The 19,314-nt window shown below is 44.4% G+C and overlaps 1 protein-coding gene across 2 annotated transcripts in view; it reads right to left on the reverse strand.

Moving 5' to 3' along the window:
• The window catches only part of CLSTN2 (calsyntenin 2), a 753,689-nt gene that overhangs the window by 12,235 nt on the left and 722,140 nt on the right, over positions 1-19,314 (reverse strand). Inside the window, exons 11-16 of one of the 2 annotated variants that reach the window (XM_061420328.1) lie at positions 13,784-13,932; positions 9,227-9,444; positions 4,622-4,792; positions 3,986-4,131; positions 3,735-3,858; positions 2,273-2,457 (exon numbers count right to left, since the gene is read on the reverse strand). In XM_061420328.1, coding sequence (XP_061276312.1) covers positions 2,273-2,457; positions 3,735-3,858; positions 3,986-4,131; positions 4,622-4,792; positions 9,227-9,444; positions 13,784-13,932 — 993 coding nt within the window. Of the gene's footprint in view, positions 1-2,272; positions 2,458-3,734; positions 3,859-3,985; positions 4,132-4,621; positions 4,793-9,220; positions 9,445-13,783; positions 13,933-19,314 lie in introns of both variants that reach the window. The other variant, XM_061420320.1, reaches the window with a different exon arrangement.

A 19,314-nucleotide genomic window follows, 5' to 3' on the forward strand; every position in this document is an offset into this window, starting at 1 on the left:
GGATGTCAGGAGAGAGAAGGGAAATGCTCATCATGGATCAGACAGAAGCCGTGTTGGCGCTTAAGTCTCTCTCTCCATTAAGGAGATAATTAGGGCCCCTTGGAACTTCCCTTAATGCTAAACCCTTGGGCCAGGAGATGGACTTTGGAAGGGAAGTCCTCTGGAGAAAGACCAGTCGGAGGACTAAGGAAAAGACAAGAAATGGTGAATTCCAAGACCCAGACTTAAGGTAAATTGTTGTGTTTTAGGTACTGCGCATTTAAGTTCATCCCATCCATCATCCAGTGAACCTTTTGGGCTAAGGTTTTGTCCTTGTTGTCTTGTTTTGTTTTAAATTTTTGGTGGACTTCTCTGGTGGCTCAGATGGCAAAGAATCTGCCTACAGTGTGGGAGACCTGGATTTGATCCCTGGGTCAGGAAGATCCCCTGGAGAAGGGAACCTACTCTAGTATTCTTGTCTGGAAAACTCCACAGACAGATGAGCCTGGTAGGCTACAGTCCATGGGGTCGCAATGAGTCAGACATGACTGAGTGACTAACACTAACACACTTACATTTTGGGCAGAACCCCACAGCATGTGGGACCCTGGTTCCTTGACCAGGGATCAAATCTGCACCCCTGTGCATTGGAAGGTGGGGTCTTAACCACTGGACTACCAGGGAAGTCCTGGGTTAAGGTTTGTTTTCTGGCATTTCTGGAACCTATTTACATGGAACTTTCCAAGTCTTTAGTGACTTGCTTCTCAGTGAGAGAATGACATTTAAGTTTGTATCCCTTTTCCAGGTGGGAAAATAATATCTCTGGGAGCAGAAGGTCTTCTAAGCCAAGATTCAGGTGTGCTGCCCCTCAAAAATACTCCTTCCAGAAGGCAAAGTTCACGGTCCTCATTTTCCTTGCCTGCCCTTCGTCACCTGACTTGTGTCCTAAACTCCACTCCACTCTTTTCCAGTCTTATCCCCTCCCCTGAGCTTTTTGGTGATTCCAGTAAAATTTGATATCTGGATTTATCCTTTGAGTTGATAAACTAGCCATAAAAGACACGCACCCATGCCTGTCTTCATCCCTTTTCTGCAGTGTTTTCTCTTCTACCTTTACCTCCCCCTAAATCCTACCCATTCTTCAAGGTCTCTCTTAGGCTCCAAGAAGTCTTCCCTGGACACTCCAGCCCCAAAGGCTTGCCCTACTCCTGCTTCACTGACTGCCAGGTTAGCCCTTGGCAAGCACACTTTGGTCAGGTAATCAGACTGCTTCAGGCATAATGATCTTGCATTGCATCCCACACCCAAGGCTCAGTTCTATGAGGGTGGAAATGCTGGGGGCCCACACTGATGCACTTAGCATTACACCTCAGCACCTGATGGAAGCTTCATCAGCACGCTGGCTCTGAAACTGAAGCGTGAAGCCAGGTGGAAGGGAAACTGGGGACAGGCTAGGACACTTCATTTCTCAGTGGCACCTCGATGGCCAGTGGCCACCTTGCTTTCCTGCTCCAGCCTTTCCCTCCACCCAGCACCCATGGGCAGACCAAAGGGCACAATGGAAGTGGCTTTTGTTGGTATTCATATGCCCAGATCAGGAGCACTGGACACTCGTGTAGATTTGGGGAGCTGATGGCCAATTAGGACAATAAGAACTTTAGAATCAGGCAGTGGTGAGTTTGAATACTGGTGCTGACATTACCAGTTATGGGAGCCTGAACACTTTACTTTGCCTCCCTGAGTTGGTCCCACATTGGTAAATGAGGATTGGGACTCCTACATCGCAGGTTGCTGGGAAGATTAAATGAGGTGACGTGTGCACTGAGGACCCAGGACAGTTCTGGCATGATGGGTGCTCAATAAATGGCAGCTGTTAGCATTGTGTTTTTGTATTTACCTACTCTGAGCCTCTAAGTGAGCTTTGCAGGCAGATGGAGCATAGCCACCTAATTTATACTGGTAGCTAATAAAAATTCAATCCTGAGTCCCTGAGTATGAGTCAGCTCTGAGTTAAAGACTATGGGAGAGGCCAGGGACAGACACCACTTTGCTGCTTGGCTTAAGAAATGTCTGGTTCTGTTTGTTGGCTGAGAGCAGTTCACAGGTTTTTGAGCAGTACATGCAGTGGGTGGCAAAGTGTGGACCATTCAAGTTGAGAGGGCTGGAGGAGCCCAGAGAAGGGAAGGATGAGTGGGATTAGGCTAGCTGGACAGGGCTTCTGGCACAGAATGGATGGAACCCAGTGGAGGAGAGACATCTCGCTTCAAGCTCCCAGTCCCTGCCTGAGGATCACCTCCATGGGGTTGACCGTGATAGTGAGTGCAGAATCGTCCCAGTCCATCTCTGCTTCCTTGGCAGCCTCAGTCTCTTGGATGAAGTGCTGGTGGGCGATCCGGACCCGGTACACGCCCATGGCCACGACAAACACTAGCATGCACACGGAGATGATGATGACCACTGTGGCAATGCTTGGGACCACTGGAACGAGGAAGGAATTCACATGGCATAGTGAGCAAAGGACTAGCTTACTCTCGGGATGCAACATGATTGAAACATTCACGTGTAGCTTAAAATCTGCCTACACGTACCTCAGCTGGAGAACTCTGGGTCAGCACCTTAGTCTCTCTGGGCTTCCCTTTTGTCATCTATCGATAATGTAATAGACTTAATCATATGTTTATTGCCTGCATCTATGTCTCTATTTCTGCTTTGTAAATAAGATCATCTATACCAATTTTTTCAGATTCCACATAATGCTTTAATATACCATATTTGTTTTTATCTTTCTGACTTACTTTACTCTGTAGGACATCCTAGGTCCAGCCACAGCTCTACAAATGACCCAGTTTTGTTCCTCTTTATGGCTGAGTAATACTCCATTGCATGTATGTAATGTATGTATGTATGCATGTATGCCACATCTTTATCCACTCCTCTGTTGATGGACGGGTAGGTTGTTTCCGTGTCCTGATTATTGTAAACAATGCTGTAATTTGGTACTATGTATAAAGTAGATAACTAATGGGAACCAACTGTATAGCACAGGGAACTCTGCTCAATGCTGTGGTGATCCAAATGGGAAGGAAATCCAAAAATCACCTACGTATAGGTGATTCACTTTTCTGTAGAGTAGAAACTAACACAACATTGTAAAGCAACTATAATCCTATATATAGGATTATATATACATATACTTAATCATTCCTATCCCATGGGTAGTTTTGAGACGTAAATGAAATCATCTGTGTGAATTTTCACAGAGGCACACAGCAGGTGCTTAATAAATGCACACTCTCTTTTATCTCTTTCTTTTTCCATCAAAGTACAGGGCAGCTGCCCTGAGAGCCAGAAACTGTGGAGTTCAATCAGGACAGAGAGAAGTGCCCACCAGACAGGAAGACAATATTGTAAGTGCTGGAACAGAAGGAAGGGTAGGAGCCTTTTCAATATGGTGCAGTCGTGTGTGTGAGCATACATGAGGTGTTCAGGGAAAGTGCCACGTAGCATAGCTTTGAGTTGGGCTTAAAAAGATGCTAAATTTTACCCCAGTCCTGTGTGCGAACATCTTTTATCCTACACTGCCTGTAACTCCCTGTATACTTGACCAGCTCCCTCCCAAGGCTGTGAGCACCTCAGAGCCAGTCTCATAGCTTCTCCATAGCCGGGTGCCCCCTTCAGTTCTGGCTGCTGCACCCTAACTGTTGAGTTGCAATGACCACCTGGCCTCCTGAGGTCCCTCCCCCCAGGTGACCCACCTGAACTGTGCTGGATGCTAGTCTGGGACTCCGGGTGGTGGACGGACTGGAGGAATGGTGGCTGCGCGATAAGGTGGTTGACGTGCTCACTGTCCGGGACTCTGACCTCATGGAGGACGCTGACCTGGGAAGAGCAGGGAGAAGGTGCTCTGACGGGGAGTGGCCGGTGGACCAGTGTTGGCAGTTTCCTGAATACATGAGGGAGTGAACGGGTGAGCTGGGCTTCCCTCATCACCGCAGGACTCACTCACCTCCAGGTTGAACTCATTGCTGGTGTAGCGCCCGTTGAGTTCTGAGCACTTGATCCTGAAGTGCCGGGACTCCAGGGCAGCCGGACGCCAGTTGCGGTAACGGACGTGACGCAACACCTGCTCATAGCGGCTCATGGAGCCCACACCTGTGCCAAGAGACCACACCTGTCATAAGAACGCAGAAGAGGAGATGCTGTGGGGACAGACTGTGCCTACAGAGAGCGCGGGTCTCCCCTGAATTCGACCAGGGTAAGAGCTGGGGGTATTTAGGGGCAGACAATGTGCGAAAGCAGACGTCCCAGGAACCAATTAAGCTGAAGCACAGATTTTCCATGTAGACTGGCTCTCACTGGAATGTTTGACCTCAATCTGCCAAATGCTGCTGTAATACTTGCTGAGATCAAATATGATAAGAGCAGGCTTTCGCCTAGTTTCTACAGAAGACTTCCTCAGGAATGGAATGGAAGCCAGGACCAGAGGAGGCTGGAGAAGCTTGTCCATAGAGGGGCTAGAAGTCCACGCTTTGAGCTCAAGTGTTCCCTCCTGACCTCCTCCATAGGTGATGGAGCTCCCATTGCACTCAACTCCCTGGAGGTGAGAGGGGACCACTGGGTCCAGGATTGAGCACCACCTTACCGTAGATGGAGTAACCTGCTGTGGAGTTGGTGGCGTCCAGGTGTCGCTGGTGGAGCTCACTGTGGTTGAGCTCCAAGCACTCCTGTCTGGGGTCCAAGTCCCCTCCCAGCACTAAAATGTCACAGAAATCTAAGTTGTGAAGCATTTCTTCTAAAACTGCTGATTTGGGGGCTGTGGGAAGAGACAATGAGAAACATGGGCATGAGGACAGCACAGATATTGGCTCCCACACACCCCCTCCTCCATGTCTGTACCCCAGGTTCAGGCTGGGTCAGGAGCAGAGGCTGTAAGTCCCCCCAGGTCACCATCTCTGCTCGGATGGATGTCCAGGCGGCCCTTGAGGCTGGGCAGCATGAATTTGTGTGAAGAGCGTGAATACCGCAGTCAGAAGATGTGAATCTGAGTACTAGCACTGCTCCTGAGAACCTGTCTAGTTTACCTGTTGATTTCCTCATCCACAAAGAGGGCGAGGGCATTGAGAGGATGGAAAACAGTGTCTGGCTCTGTATGATTTCAGTACCTTTAAACTATGAAAATTTGCACCTTGTTTAATATGTTCTGTGTCTCTGAGTTTATAGTCTATGGGAACTTGAATAGAATTTGTATCCTGCCGTTGTGTGAAAGTTGTATAAATCTTAAGTATGTTGAGTTGGTTCATAGTGCTTTTCAGGTCTACTACATCACCTCTACTTTTCTATTCATTCTATTAATTTTTGAGAGTTTATTTTGAAACTCCAACTAAAAATCTTATCTACTTAAAAAGTAATTGTAATATATAGTGGAGCTGCAGTCACAAAGAGTTGGACACAACTGAGTGAGTGAACAACAAATAGTGGAACTATATGTAACTTTGTTCTGTATTTTCCAAGTCTCCTGTAAATGTATTATCATACTTTTATAATTTGAAAAAGAAAAAAGGAAAGAAAAAAATGAAAATGGTGTCTGGCACAGAGTAGATGCTCAAGAAGAACTGGTCTCCTTTGGGACCAGAGGTGAGTGCCCCTCCAAGAGGCTCTCACAGCTTTCCCCACGTGGTTATGGCGTATGTCTCTGTTGTTCCCAATAGACTCTGATTTTCTCTGAAGCCCTTTGCATGACTGACTCCTCAGTATCTGACCCAGAGGCTGACAGACAGCTGTATTATGACACATTGCTCAAGTGGAGGTGCACTGTTGATATAATTAAGTAAGTAAATTGGTTAGTTGGCAAGCTACTGGTCAGCTTAGCTGTCCTTGACTGATATTATGACACCCAAGTTTCCCAGAGGATGTCTGAGTACTTGAATGCTAGACAGCTTGGTAGTCCTCAATTAAACTCCTGCTTTAAAATAAAAGTGATTGGTGTTTGTGGAGTCTTTGCTTTATGCTAGGCACAGTGCAGAGGAAATCCTGACAGGCACTAGAGGAGGTACCATTATTATCCCCATTTCCCTGAGTGGGGAATAGACAGTCCATGAACTGGGCTAGATTGCCTGGGGTTACACAGACAGCTGGGGAGGAGCTGGGATGGCAACCATGACCTTCTTATTTTTTAAAGATTTTTTTGATGTGGATCATTTTTAAAGTCTTTATTGAAGTTGTTACAATATTGCTCTGTTTTATGTGGTTTTTTTTTTTTTGGCTAAGAGGTATGCAGGATTTTAGCTTCCTGACCAGAGAACAAACCTGCACCCCCTGCATTGGAAGGCAAATCTTAACCACTGGACCACTAGTGCATGCGTGCTAAGTCGCTTCAGTCATTTCTGACTCTTTGTGACCCTATGGACCATAGCCCTCCAGGCTCCTCCGTCCATGAGATTCTCCAGGCAAGAATACTGGAGTGGGTTGCCATGTCCTTCTCCAGGGGATCTTCCTGACCCAGGGAACCCATGTCTTTTATGTCTCCTGCATTGGCTAGTTCTTTACCACCTGGGAAGCCCTACCAGGGAAGTCCCCAACCATGACTTTCTGATTTCATACTTTGCGAAAGTCTCAGCCTCTGGGCTGTTGCTCTTCAAATGTTTTTGATGTTGCAGGCCTTTATTAAAAATTTTGTGAGCTGAGATCATTTAAATAAGTATATTTACTCATTAAGCAGACTGTTTTATTTTGTGCATGATAAAACATTTATGAAAACAGAAATTTTAAAAGGATTCATAAAAGATGAGAGAGCTATTTTGAAATAATTATTTTATTTTGTTTAATTTTTAAGGAATACCCAAAATATTTTTTATTCTCACTGGATATGTGTTATTAATAAATAATTCCATATGCTTAATTTTAAAAGGCTTGCCAATGTCAATGGCTTTGTGTATTGTTGGCAAAATCTAAAATCACATTAATAAACACTTAACAAGGTCTATTATTAATAATGGTGCATGTATATCTCTCTTTCAAATGGCATATGGTTTCTGGGGTTTCTCTGGAGCCATATTCTTCTCTTCTGAGGTCAGGTTGGATCATCTTTGCTCCTAGGACCCTACGTGGTTGACTGATTGCTCCCTCTAGGCAGAGGTGTGTTGACCCCACAATCTTCTTTTTCTCTCGTGCTTGCATAATGGGCTAAATGTTCCGTTGGCAGTTTCCCTGCTTCCCACTGCCCTAAAGGGACTGTTCTGGGCTGAGGAACTTATTGGAAAATCAGCCATGGTTGGTCCTGGAGGAGCTCCTTGTCTGGTTATTAGTAAATAGATAATCACCAACCATGGGCCTGCCAATGTGTGTGAGAGGGAGCCTTAGTGGTTGGGGGGGCATACAGAGTGGTTGGGGGTGTATAGTCTGGGGTCAGGCTGGGGGCTGACCCAGTGGTTGGGGGCTGCCCTCTGGAGGAGACATTGAAGGTAGACTGTTTTTTTCAGTAATAATAGGGAATAGGACAGAGAAGGACCTTCCAGGCTGAGGACAGACCATGAGCAGATGTGTAAACTAACACAGAGGTGTTGGGGTAGAGAGGGGTGTGTATGTTGGTGGTACTGAAACAGCACAGTAAGTGAATCCATGGGGGCAGAAGAAGGATGGTGGAGAGGGTCACTGGTGGAAGTGCCATTAGCCTGCTTGTTTACTGCACCCACAATAATGATTATTCTTACAACCATAACAGTAAAATTTTAAAAGTACTAATAATAGCTCTCAGGCACTTGGCTACATGGTTTGCATGCACTTCTCATAAACAGAAGGTGACACATGGACCCATATAATTGCTTGTCGCTGGACTACCTGTATGCTGATGTCAGGCCTTGAGAATTCAGATACTCTTAGCTATGGCCTGCAGCCCGTGCAATCAGAGTCTCTCTTTTTCTGTCTGATTTCAGCCAAAATGAGGACCAGAGGGAAGATCACATGACCCAATTCACCTTGGAGTGTAACTGGAAAATGGTTCTGCCTGGACAGTTGGCCCAATACCGTCTATTTTTGTGAGCGTAGAAGGACAGCCTTGCCAGGCATCCCATTCCTAGGGACCAGCGTGGATTAAGGCAGTGGGTAATTAGGATTATTATAGAAGCAGTCCTTCAGGGTCTCAGCCCCACTGGCACTAGCACATCATTAGCAGCTGCTTTTGGAGGCAGAAATGGAGAGTCAAAAATATTCATTTGGAGGAGGAGGCAAAGATGGTTCTCAAACATATTCTTCCCGTAGCTCTGGCCCCAGAGGTCTCCTGCCTTCTTTCTTTATCTTTCCATCTTTCTTCCCCTACCAGCTGAATACACTATAGATTTCAGATCAATGTAGTGTTTCTTCCTAGCAGGTAATTCAAATTATGTTTACTGAACAGCCCTCCCAACCATAAAACCACTGGAAAGAACAATTGCAAAGTTCCCTGAGAGTTGAGTGTGATATTACTGAAGGACATGTTTGCTGCTGCTAAGTCACTTCAGTCGTGTCCAACTCTGTGCGACCCCAGAGATGGCAGCCCACCAGGCCCCCCTGTCCCTGGGATTCTCCAGGCAAGAACATTGGAGTGGGTTGCCAATGTATATATTAAGATGCAGCTAAAGCTTCTTTAGCTTTTCTTCTGATCACCAGAATGATACATGCCTACTACAGAACATTTTGCAGTTGTAGAAAAGTGAACAGTAGAAACAAATGAGCTCTCATTCTGCTTTTCAGAGACTGTTAGCACTAAGTGTGTTTCCTTCTGGGCATTTTTCTGTGTATTTTTTTTTTTCTTGACATAGTTGTGATCAGTATGTGTGTAGATACTCTCTAATTCACTTCTTGCTTTTTTTTTTTTTTTAAACTTACAGTTTGGCATAAGTGCCTCCCCTCCGGCATCATACCTCTTATATGTTGTTGCAGTTCAGTCGCTAAGGTGTGTCGACTCTTTGCAACCCCATGGACTGTAGCACACCAATCCGTGTTTATGTTTCACCATCTCCCTGAGTTTGTTCAAACTCATGTCCATTGACCCAGTGATGCCATGGCATCACCTCTTAGGTGGGGGTACCACAATTTGCTAAGGCATTCACTCCCCTCTGTTATGTATCTGCATTATCTCCAGGACTTTTTGTTATAGATTGCCCCACTATGGTGAACAACACTGTTGTCCTGAAGTGTGATTTAACAAGAAACATACTTTATGTGAGAATTTAAGGTCTACCATCTCTCGACCCAGTGTATGCACCTGTACCTGTGGTCTTCAAGTCACTGGGAGCCTCAGCTTTGGTGAAGGTGCTCACAATCTTGATGTCAGGGAAGAGGATCACCCCTCTGGCACTTTCAAACTGGGCGGCGGGTCTCCAGAAGCGGTCTGTGCCATGGAGGGTGATCTGGGGCTCGACCGCCTGCAGCACCATCACGTAGGCATCTATGTCGGGGATGCTGATACACACATCTTCTCCAAAGCACCTGGGGAAACAGCAGTCATTGCTGAAACCATCCATCATCCAATATGGACAAGATACCTGCAGCCACCTCTAGTCCTCAATGAGACATCCTGACTGCTTGAGAGCCTCTGATGATGTCAGCAGACATTCAAATTTAAAGTTACGTTATTGGCTCAAGTGGTAAAGAATCCGCCTGCGGTGCAAGAGATACAGGAGACAGGTTCAATCCCTGGGTCAGAAAGATCTGCAGTAGGAAATGGCAACCCACTCCAGTATTCTTGCCTGGGAAATCCCATGGACAGTGGAGTCTGGTGGGCTACAGTCCACAGGGTCACAAAGAGTCAGACATGACTGAACATGAACACATACAGTCAAAACTACTAGCAATCTAGGGACATAAAAAAAGATTGACTTCTAGGAGAAATGGGAATTTTCTATACCTGGCAACAAGTAACCACTAAGGTTAATTAAACCTTAAACCACCTTTAATTATCCTTTAACAAAGTAATCAACAGCAACATTAATTAGACAGCAACTGCTCGCTCTGTGCATAAGGATTTAGTAAACAAGTTGTCTTGCTGGTTAGTTACAGCCATCTTCCTAGGTGAGACCCCAGGGCTAGTCTCCCCTGTCTGCTAGAGCAGTGTTATGTGTTCTCTCTCTATGAGGATATCACACACGTGTGTGCCTGTTCCAGATGTACCAGTAGACTGCTATTGTAACCACACTCCTTTGCCCTGATGCACTGTCACAAAAATGTCTGGGGGCCAGGGTGGTGTGACAACAAGAACAAAGCCTAGGAAGTGAGACAGGCAAGGGTCCACACCCGACTCTGCCACTCCTGGGCTTGGAGGATCTGGGCAGGGAGCACGACTCCTGTGAACCTCAGTCTCTTTATCTATACAATGGGACAATAATTACCTTATAGTAGTAAGGCTTGAATGCAGGTGACATGTAGATAGGAAGCCACCCAAGAGCCTGCATCGTGGTTGGAGCTCAGTAAATGCTGACAGACTAACACTCTCGTCAGACCTCAGGGATGTGTGTCACTGGCATACTTTGCTGCTCCTTGCGACCAAGACCCAGGCTACATGGAGAACCCTAGGGTCTAGATGGATGCTCTGGGAGTGATGGTGGACTCCAGCTGGTGGGAGCCATCAGCTTACATCCTTTGGCAAGGTTCCTGGGGGCAGGATAGGCTAAGCCACTCCATCTTTTTCTCCAGGGCGGGCTGGGTGTGGCCATGGTGGTGGGCTCTTGCTCCCACTTTTTATTTTTTTGGCCTTTGTGGCACCAGCAGCTACTCCCCTTGCCAGTTTATGGAAGCCTGGTCCTAGAGCTGGAGACCAGCAGTGTGGTCTCTTCTTCACTACAGTGTAGGGCTGACCTGGAGGTCAGCTACCTGTTCCCTATCGTAGCCTCCAGGGGTGGGCTTTAGTGTGGAGGTGGGAGCACTTTCTCCATCACTAGAACTGTTGGATGTATTTGCCATCTGTGAGCTCTGTTTTGGCATCTGTCCCAGGCCCCAGCAACATGGTAGGCAGCAGACCCATCTTTCCCACCCTTCTTGCTGTCTTTCTGGGTCCTCTTAATGGCTCCAGGTGCTAGGTGACTCCCTTTATGCTTCTCAGGAGTTTTTCTGGGATCCCTTTCCTAGCGGCCCTCCCAGGCAGATGTTTGGCTGAGAAACAATTTGATAGACCAGTAAAGGTGTTATCTAAATGTCACAGTGATAGTCTCATCTCCTTAATTTAACTCTGATCCCTGGGGACAAGAACTATGCCTTCTCTTTCTCTTGCATACTTATTGTATTTAGCAACTCTATCAAGGCTAGGTTGTTTAATTTAATTCAATTAATAAACACTTGTGAAGCATGATACTATACATAGAAAAATCCTAAAGATGCTACCAAAATCTATGAGAACTAATAAATGAATTCAGTAAGTTGCAGGATACAAAATTAATATGCAGAAATCTATTGCATTTCTATATACTAACAACGATCTATCAGAAAAAGGAAAAGAAAACCATTTACATTTGCATCAGAAAGAATAAAATACCTAGGGATAAATCTAATTAAGAAGGTAGAATGTCTGTACTCAGAAACTACAAAACACTGATGAAAGAAATTAAAGATGTTACAAACAAATGGAAAGTTATGTATGGAATGTTCATGGATTGGAAGAATTAATACAAGTCAATCTACAGAGTCAATGCAATCTCTATCACAACGCCAAGGGTATTTTTTTTTTAACCAAACTAGAACAAAAAATTCTAAAATTTGTATAAAACCTTAAAAGATCTCAAAAAGCCAAAACAGTCTTGACAAAGAGGAACAAAGCTGAAGGTCACTGAAGTCACTCCCTGACTTCAGACCATGCTGCCAATCTAGAGTGATCCAAACAGGTATGGTACTGGCACAAAGAAAGACATGTAGATCAATGCAATAGAATAGAGAGCTCAGAACTGAGCTCATGCAGAGATGGTCAATTAATAAATGACAAAGGAGGCAAAAATATAAAATGAGGAAAAGACAGCTTCAATAGATGTTGGAAAAACTGGACAGCTACATGCAAAAGAAACAAACTGGATTACTTTCTCACATCATACACAAAAATAAACTCAGAATGAGTAAGACCCGAAACCATAAAACTCCTAGAAGCAAACACAGAAAGTATGCTCTTTGACATTGGTCTCAGCAATATTATTTTGGATCTGTCTCGTCAGGCAATGGAAACAAAAGCAAAAATAAACACATGGGACTATATCCAACTAAAAGCTTTTGCACAGTGAAGGAAACTCTCAACAATATAAAAAGGCAGCCTAACGAATGGGAGAAGATATTTGCAAATGATGTATATAGTAAAGAGGACTTCCCAGGTGGTACAGTGGTAAAGAATCCGCCTCCCAATGCAGGAGACGCAGGAGATGTGGGTTTGATCCCTGGGTTGGGAAGATCCTCTGGAATAGAAGATGGCAACCCACTCCAGTATTCCTGCCTGGAAAATTCCATGGACACAGGAGCCTGGTGGGTTGTAGTCCATGGGGTCACAAAGAGTCAGACACGACTGAGCACATACACTATATAGTAAGGGGTTAAGACCCAAAATAGGCAAGAAACTCATACAACTCTACAGCAAAAAACAGATAACCCAACTGAAAGATTAGCAGAGGACCCGAGCAGACATTTTTGCAAAGATTTACAGATGGCCAACAGACACATGAAGAGATGTTCAATATCAGTAGTCAGCAGGGAAATGTGAATCAAAACCACTAGGTACCACCTCACCCCATCAGAATGGCTAATATCAAAAATAAAGTAAATAATAAGTGTTGGCGAGGATGCAGAGAAAAGGAAGCCTCTATGCACTACTGGTGGAAATGCAAATTGGTGCTGCCGCTATGGTAAACAGTATGGGGGTCCTCATAAAAACTAAACAGACTTGCTGTATAATCCAGCAATTTCATTTCTGAGTATTTTCCTGAACAGTGCCAATTTGGTAAGATATATGCACACTAATGCTCGCTGCAGCATTATTTACACACATTAACTACGACATGGAAGCAGTCTAACACTCCAAGCACAGATGGATAAAGAAGATGTGGATTTATATATTTATGGTAAATACATATTTGTGTATATATATAGTATATATATTTAAAATATAATTAGACATATTTATCGTATATATATATATAGTATATATCTAATAGATATATTAATACTATAGCACTAATAAATTATATATATATACACAATGGAATATTACTAAGTCATAAGAAAGAATAAAATCTTACAGTTTGCAACAATATGAATAGAGGATGTTATGTTAAGTGACATAAGTCAGACAGAGAAAGACGGTAGGATTTCACTTACATGTGGAATCTAAAAAACCAAACCAAACCAGACTCATAGATACAGAGAACAAAGAGGTGGTGGCCAGGAGGGTGGGGGTTGGGGTTGGGGTGAAATAGGTGAAGGAAGTTAAGAGGTATGCACCTCCAGTGATAAAATATCTGCAGGGATGTGACATACAGCATAAGGAATATGCTCAATAGCACTGTAATAACTTTGTATAGTGACATATGGTTACCAGATTTATCATGGTTATCATTTCATAATGTATGCAAATGTCAGATCACTATGCAGTACACCTGAAAGTAACATAATATTTTACATCAATTATATTTCACTTAAAAAAAAAACAAAAGGAGAACACAAATCCACTGGGGTGGCCTCAAAGGGACAGCAGAGAAGCTGCCAGCAGCTGAAGACAGGTGAATCCTATTTTGCAAGAGAATATCCCAGGGACTATCCTTGATGCCTTGGCTGGGCCCCAGGCTGCCTAGCATCTACTCACTGGACTTTGGAAGAGACTTTCAGGCGCCGCACACCCGCAGTTGGGAACTGCCTGGAGTTGATGTAGGAGACCTTCTGGAGGGCACGGTTGATATTCCCGATGTCATCACCTTCCATTACCAGGACGGACTGCGAGGGGTTGAAATGATACTGGAAGACAGGGGTATCACAGGAGAGAATAGTCAGGCATGTTCACAGTTCCACGGAGACCCTCCATCTCCATACAAAGGCCACTGAGGCATCTCCAGAGCTTGTGGAAGTGCAGCAGCTGTGTGCACAGTGACTTTTAATCCCTCAATCTCTACTCTCCCCTGGTGGACTTTGGGACTGTCCTCTGTAAGATTGCCTGAGATTATAAACTCCTGGTAATACTACCCTGAGCTACAGGATAAATCCTTTTTAGTCATCATGCTCCTGTGGTCCAGCCTTTAGTGGGCTCATGCTCGAGGCTACTATGAGGTCCTTCTCAGAAACTTTCAGCTCCTGGACTGCCCACCCCTTCAGCTGACAGCCTGGAAACCAGGGGCTTCAGCTCCTTTTGCTGTCTTGACTTTGACCTTGAACTGCTCCTCCATTCACCCTGCACTCCACTTCCTCACCCCATGTCCCATCTTTTCAGCTTCCAATCATAAAGTTCATTTTTAAGTTAATGGCCTTCTCTCTGTCTTAGATCTGATTCTTGATCTTGCCTTCTTGGTGCTAAACTTTGGTTTCCCAGGACTTTTAATCACTTGATATTTACATACCTGTCACCTGCCTATCCATCCCATTTGGGGTCCTTAGTATCTCATATTCAGTGAAGGTCAAGGGGCTATGATGCTACCCACTGAGTCACTTGGGTTCTCAAACCAGATAAATTCAATCCAAACTTCTGTCTCTTCCATGGCATTATTCCATCTTCTGCAGTTACTTTATTTCTGAATGAAGCGTGGAGAACTGCTTTTGTACTAATCTGAGTTACTGACCTTGACACACTTCTGAGTAATAACTATTAGGAACTGCTATCAGTAATATGCCAGGGACTTATCTGTGGATTCAGATTTTGTATCCAGTACTCGTGTCATAGGAGAGAGAGACATGGATATATTTTAATGTAGCTACTTGCCAACAATCATTTATATTTTTGAATAGATAACATATCCACATGGTTCAAATATATATGAATATATATGTATATATATATGAATATATGTGTGTATATATATATGGCTTCCCTGGTAGTTCAGTGTTGAAGAACTTGCCTGTCAATGCTGGAGACATGGGTTTGATCCTGGGTTAGGAAGATCCCTTGGAGAAGGAAATGGCAACCTACTCCAGTATTCTTTCTGGAAAATCCCATGGACAGAGAAGACTGGAAGACTACAGTCCTTGGGATCGCAAAGAGTCAGACATGACTGAGCAACTAGACAACAACAACAGTGTGTGTGTGTGTGTGTGTGTGTGTGTGTGTGTGTGTATGTGTGTGTGTGCGCTAAGTGAAATTGTCCATCTTATTTCTATCTCCTGTGAAACTAATTTCCCCAACCCCATCCCACAGGTGATCACTGTTCCATTAATTTCTTAGTACAAATTGCATTATTATTCATAATCAGTTATTTCTCCTCCTAAGAGAAGGAAATGGCAACCCACTCCAGTGTGCTTGCCTGGAGAATCCCAGGGCCAAGGAGCCTGGTGGGCTGCCGTCTATGGGGTCACACAGAGTCAGACACGACTAAAGTGACTTAGCAGCAGCAGCAGCAGTGAAAGGCTTATACAAGCCTGTCAACAGGTTTAATCACATAACTTATGGTACCCTTCTACAGGATATACATTTTTGTCCTGTTGCACTCAATAGTGGTCATGTGACTTGCTTGGCTAACAGAGAGTAGGCCAATGTATTATTTGGTTCACAACCTCGGTAGAAGATTTAACAGCCAGTTAATTCATGGTCCCATGTCCCTTTCCCTCTGCCATGAAAACTGCAAGGTTCCCCAATGGTCTAACAGCCTGGGTCTCACAGTGAGGGGGGTATGGATAAGACTGCAGCTAATTTTTAGTGGGCATGAAGTGTGTACAATTTAAAAAATTTCTATATATTGAAATTTTAAAGTCATTTGTTACTGCAAAATAACATAGCCTGTCCTGACAGTTATATTTAAGCATTTAATGAATGTGTAATCAGTGAATATAGATTCCCATTTTTTTTCTTTCTTCCACCAAAGATAGCTTGTTACATGCTATACTGTACTTTGCTTTTTCACTTAGCTTGTGTCTTGGAGGTCTTGTCTTTTTTTTTTTCAAGTTGTATAATATTATTTAATATTAAATAAATTATCTAAGCAGTCTTCTAATATGAACATTTGGGTTGTTTCCAATCTCCTACTAATAATGCCATAATGAATAATCTTTTATATATAACACTTTTTAAGTGTGTAAATATATCTGGAGAATAAATCCCTGAGTGAAATTGCTAGGTCAAAGGGTATATGCACTTTAAATTTTAACAATGTTGCCAAATTTCCCTTTGCTAGGGATTATATCACCATACCCTCCCTCTCAGGTGTATGAGAATGCTCTTTTCTCAAAACTGCAACAAAAGAGCATGCTGTCAAACTTTAGGATTTGTGCCAATCTGATAGGTGATAAATACTATCTTAGTGTAGTTTTATTTTGCATTGCTCTTTCCATGAAGTAGATTCAGTATATTCTGAAGGGTTTAAGGGAAACATCTATTTCAGCTTTTCCCTGATATGACCTGGATGTCTTCACAAGAGTTTCTCATTCTCTGTCTGGACCCCACTAGGATGTGGATGTCTCATGAGCACTGTGGAGCCATTGCACATGGCAACCCACTCCAGTATTCTTGCCTGGAAAATTCCATGGTCAGGGGAGCCTGGTGGGCTACAGACCATGGTGTTGCAGTCGGACACAAGTGAGCACACACAACGCACATGGTGGCCTCAGCCAACAGACGCTCAATCACTGTCTCTTTCAAGTATCATGCTAGTGTTTCATTGTTACGTTCTCCTTAAGGCCTCCCTGGCTTCCCCCACTTATGTCCCCACTGGGTTCCTATAGTGCCTATGAAATGGTTTGTTGTTGTTTAAGTTGTGTCTGACTCTTTGGGGACCCCATGGACTGTAGCCCACCAGGCTTCTCTGTCCATGGGATTTCCCAGGTAAGAATACTGGAGTGCATTGCCATTTCCTTCTCCAGGGGAGCTTCCTGATCCAAGGATTGACCCTGTGACTCCTGCATTGTCAGGAGGATTCTTTACTACTGAGCCACTTGGGAAGCTCACGTGAAATGGTAGTATAATTATAGTGCAGTGACCATGAGCTCACTGAGGACGGGAGCTGTGACTCTTATCCCTGAATCTCAGAACTTCATCCTGAGTGCCCAGAAGTCCCTGTTAGATGAATGAGTGAATGGTCTTCCAACCCATATTTTACTCAGTATCATTTCTTTTTACTCCCCAAAAGGACTTTTTTCCAGTCACTTGTCTTTTCAGTCAAGCCTTGGTGCAAATCATCATCAGTGCTTCCCAAACCATGTTCTCCTTTCCTTCCTGGAGGCTGTACTTCTCAGCTGCCTCAAGCCACCTGCTGGTGGGTCATGTGACTGTGTCTGCCCAATGGCATGTGAGAGGAAGTGATGCAGGCACTCTGGGCTGAGGTAGTGAAGAGCCCTGCTGGATGCCCCAGCTGTTTTCTTTCTCAACTCTGGTGTTCTAGGTAGAAAGCCTACCTCATTTCCCTGACTTAGTGTGGGAGAAAAATAAACTTTTAAGCACTAAGTGATAGAGTTTTGAAGTCATTTGCTATTGCAATTGTTTGATCCATGGGAAGAATTCAACCCTTCCCTCCCAGGCATGAGTCACATCCCCAAGGCTATGTGGTACTTTTGAAAGGTCAGGGGCTGTGTAGATTTTGTACCCCAGGTCCAGAACGAGCTACAGAATACAGCTTGGGACTGTTCACTTCCCCTTTCTGGACTTCATTTCTTCATTGAAAATAATGGGGATATTAATACCTACCTGTCTGGAGCTTAAGTAAGATAATGTATATAAAGTATCTAGCACTTAAAAAAAAGGTACTCATTCTATAATAGCTTTTATCATAACTCTTAATACTGTAACTGAGGCTTTGCCTATGCTGGTACCATTGCCCTCACTGTTCATCGTTCCCTATGATCCAGTTTTCTCCCATCCTCAAAGCCCTGAGCAGAGTCTCTCTGAGCTGTGACATGTGGTCCCAAGGACTGTTCCCAGTGTTGGATGTGGGAGCCTCTGGGCATATGCACAACCTCTGGGTGATGCTACAGTGGGCCCCCGGCTGGCTTCTCTCTTGCTGGGGCTGACTCACTAGCTTAGAGTGCTCAGCTATGGAGATGCCACACACTGGTGAATCATCAGTAGTTATCAGTATTTTACAAATTATCCACTTCTGATCTGAGCAGATTCAAGATCATTCTTCTAAATATACTACTTAAGTCTCTATGTTTTCCCCTGCCCTCATCTCTACAATCCCTGCTATAGAAGTCTTCTGGTGCTTTTGCTGTCTGTCTCCTCTCCCAGAAGATTGCAAGCACCTCCAGGGCAGGGTCGGCTGACTTTTTCAGCATCACCACAAGGTCCAGTACATGATAAGCATGAGACAAGATGATGTCCCCTGCAGAAAAGGCTGATTTCTGAGCCTTGCTTGAGGGCTGCATAGGAAAATCAAGCAGTGCTTCCAGAGGAATGGACTGGCAGCAACCCATGGCATCAGCATCAGCGGAAGGCATTCCCACTGCAGCCTCCTTGAGAGAGGAGTTAGGGAATGTGTTGGATCTCTATTGCATACACAATTCTGGCTTCCAGAGCATCCCAGAGACTGTCACAGGGCATAAGGTGGGTGCTGGCCTAGCCACCAACTCATTTTCTTACAAGATCAATTAAATCTTCCTCTAGAGTAGGTTTTGTTTGTATGCTTGTGTTGTCTTTTGTGGCATGACTAAAGGTCAGGCTGGCACTACAGAAGACAGAATGGCACTGGCATTGCCACAGGGGCAGGGGATGGCTTCTTGGGAATCAGCACTCACTCAGCCTGGAAAGCTGGTCTGTAGCCAGTGGATTCTTCTTTTGAACCAAAGAGTGATTAGACAAATGGCCTTTGCAGAACTGTCAGCTGTCCTAGAGGGTCAGGCTGGGACATCAGTTAAGTCCCTGCCTAAAGCCCTGGGCTGTTCTTGGGGAACAGACTGGCCATGGCACTCTGGGCATGTTACCCTTTCCGTTGGGCACCTGCCAGCTTTTCTGTGCTGGGCCAGAGGACGATTCACCACAATAGAGGCTATTCTGTTGCAAATATCACCCAGACTTACTTTTCAAAAGAAGCTGGGGCAGCAGCAATGCCAACTGCAAGGTCAACCCAGCAGGAGAAGGGAACTGATTTGTTCAGAGCCTATTTATCAGGTTTTCTAGGGGAGATTTGTATCTATACCTCATCTATATGGATATCTTTGCTATATCTGATATATAAATATATGTAAGGATATATAAAATATATGTAT

The sequence above is a fragment of the Bos javanicus genome, chromosome 1, assembly GCF_032452875.1.
Source record: "Bos javanicus breed banteng chromosome 1, ARS-OSU_banteng_1.0, whole genome shotgun sequence".
Lineage (NCBI taxonomy): Eukaryota > Metazoa > Chordata > Mammalia > Artiodactyla > Bovidae > Bos > Bos javanicus.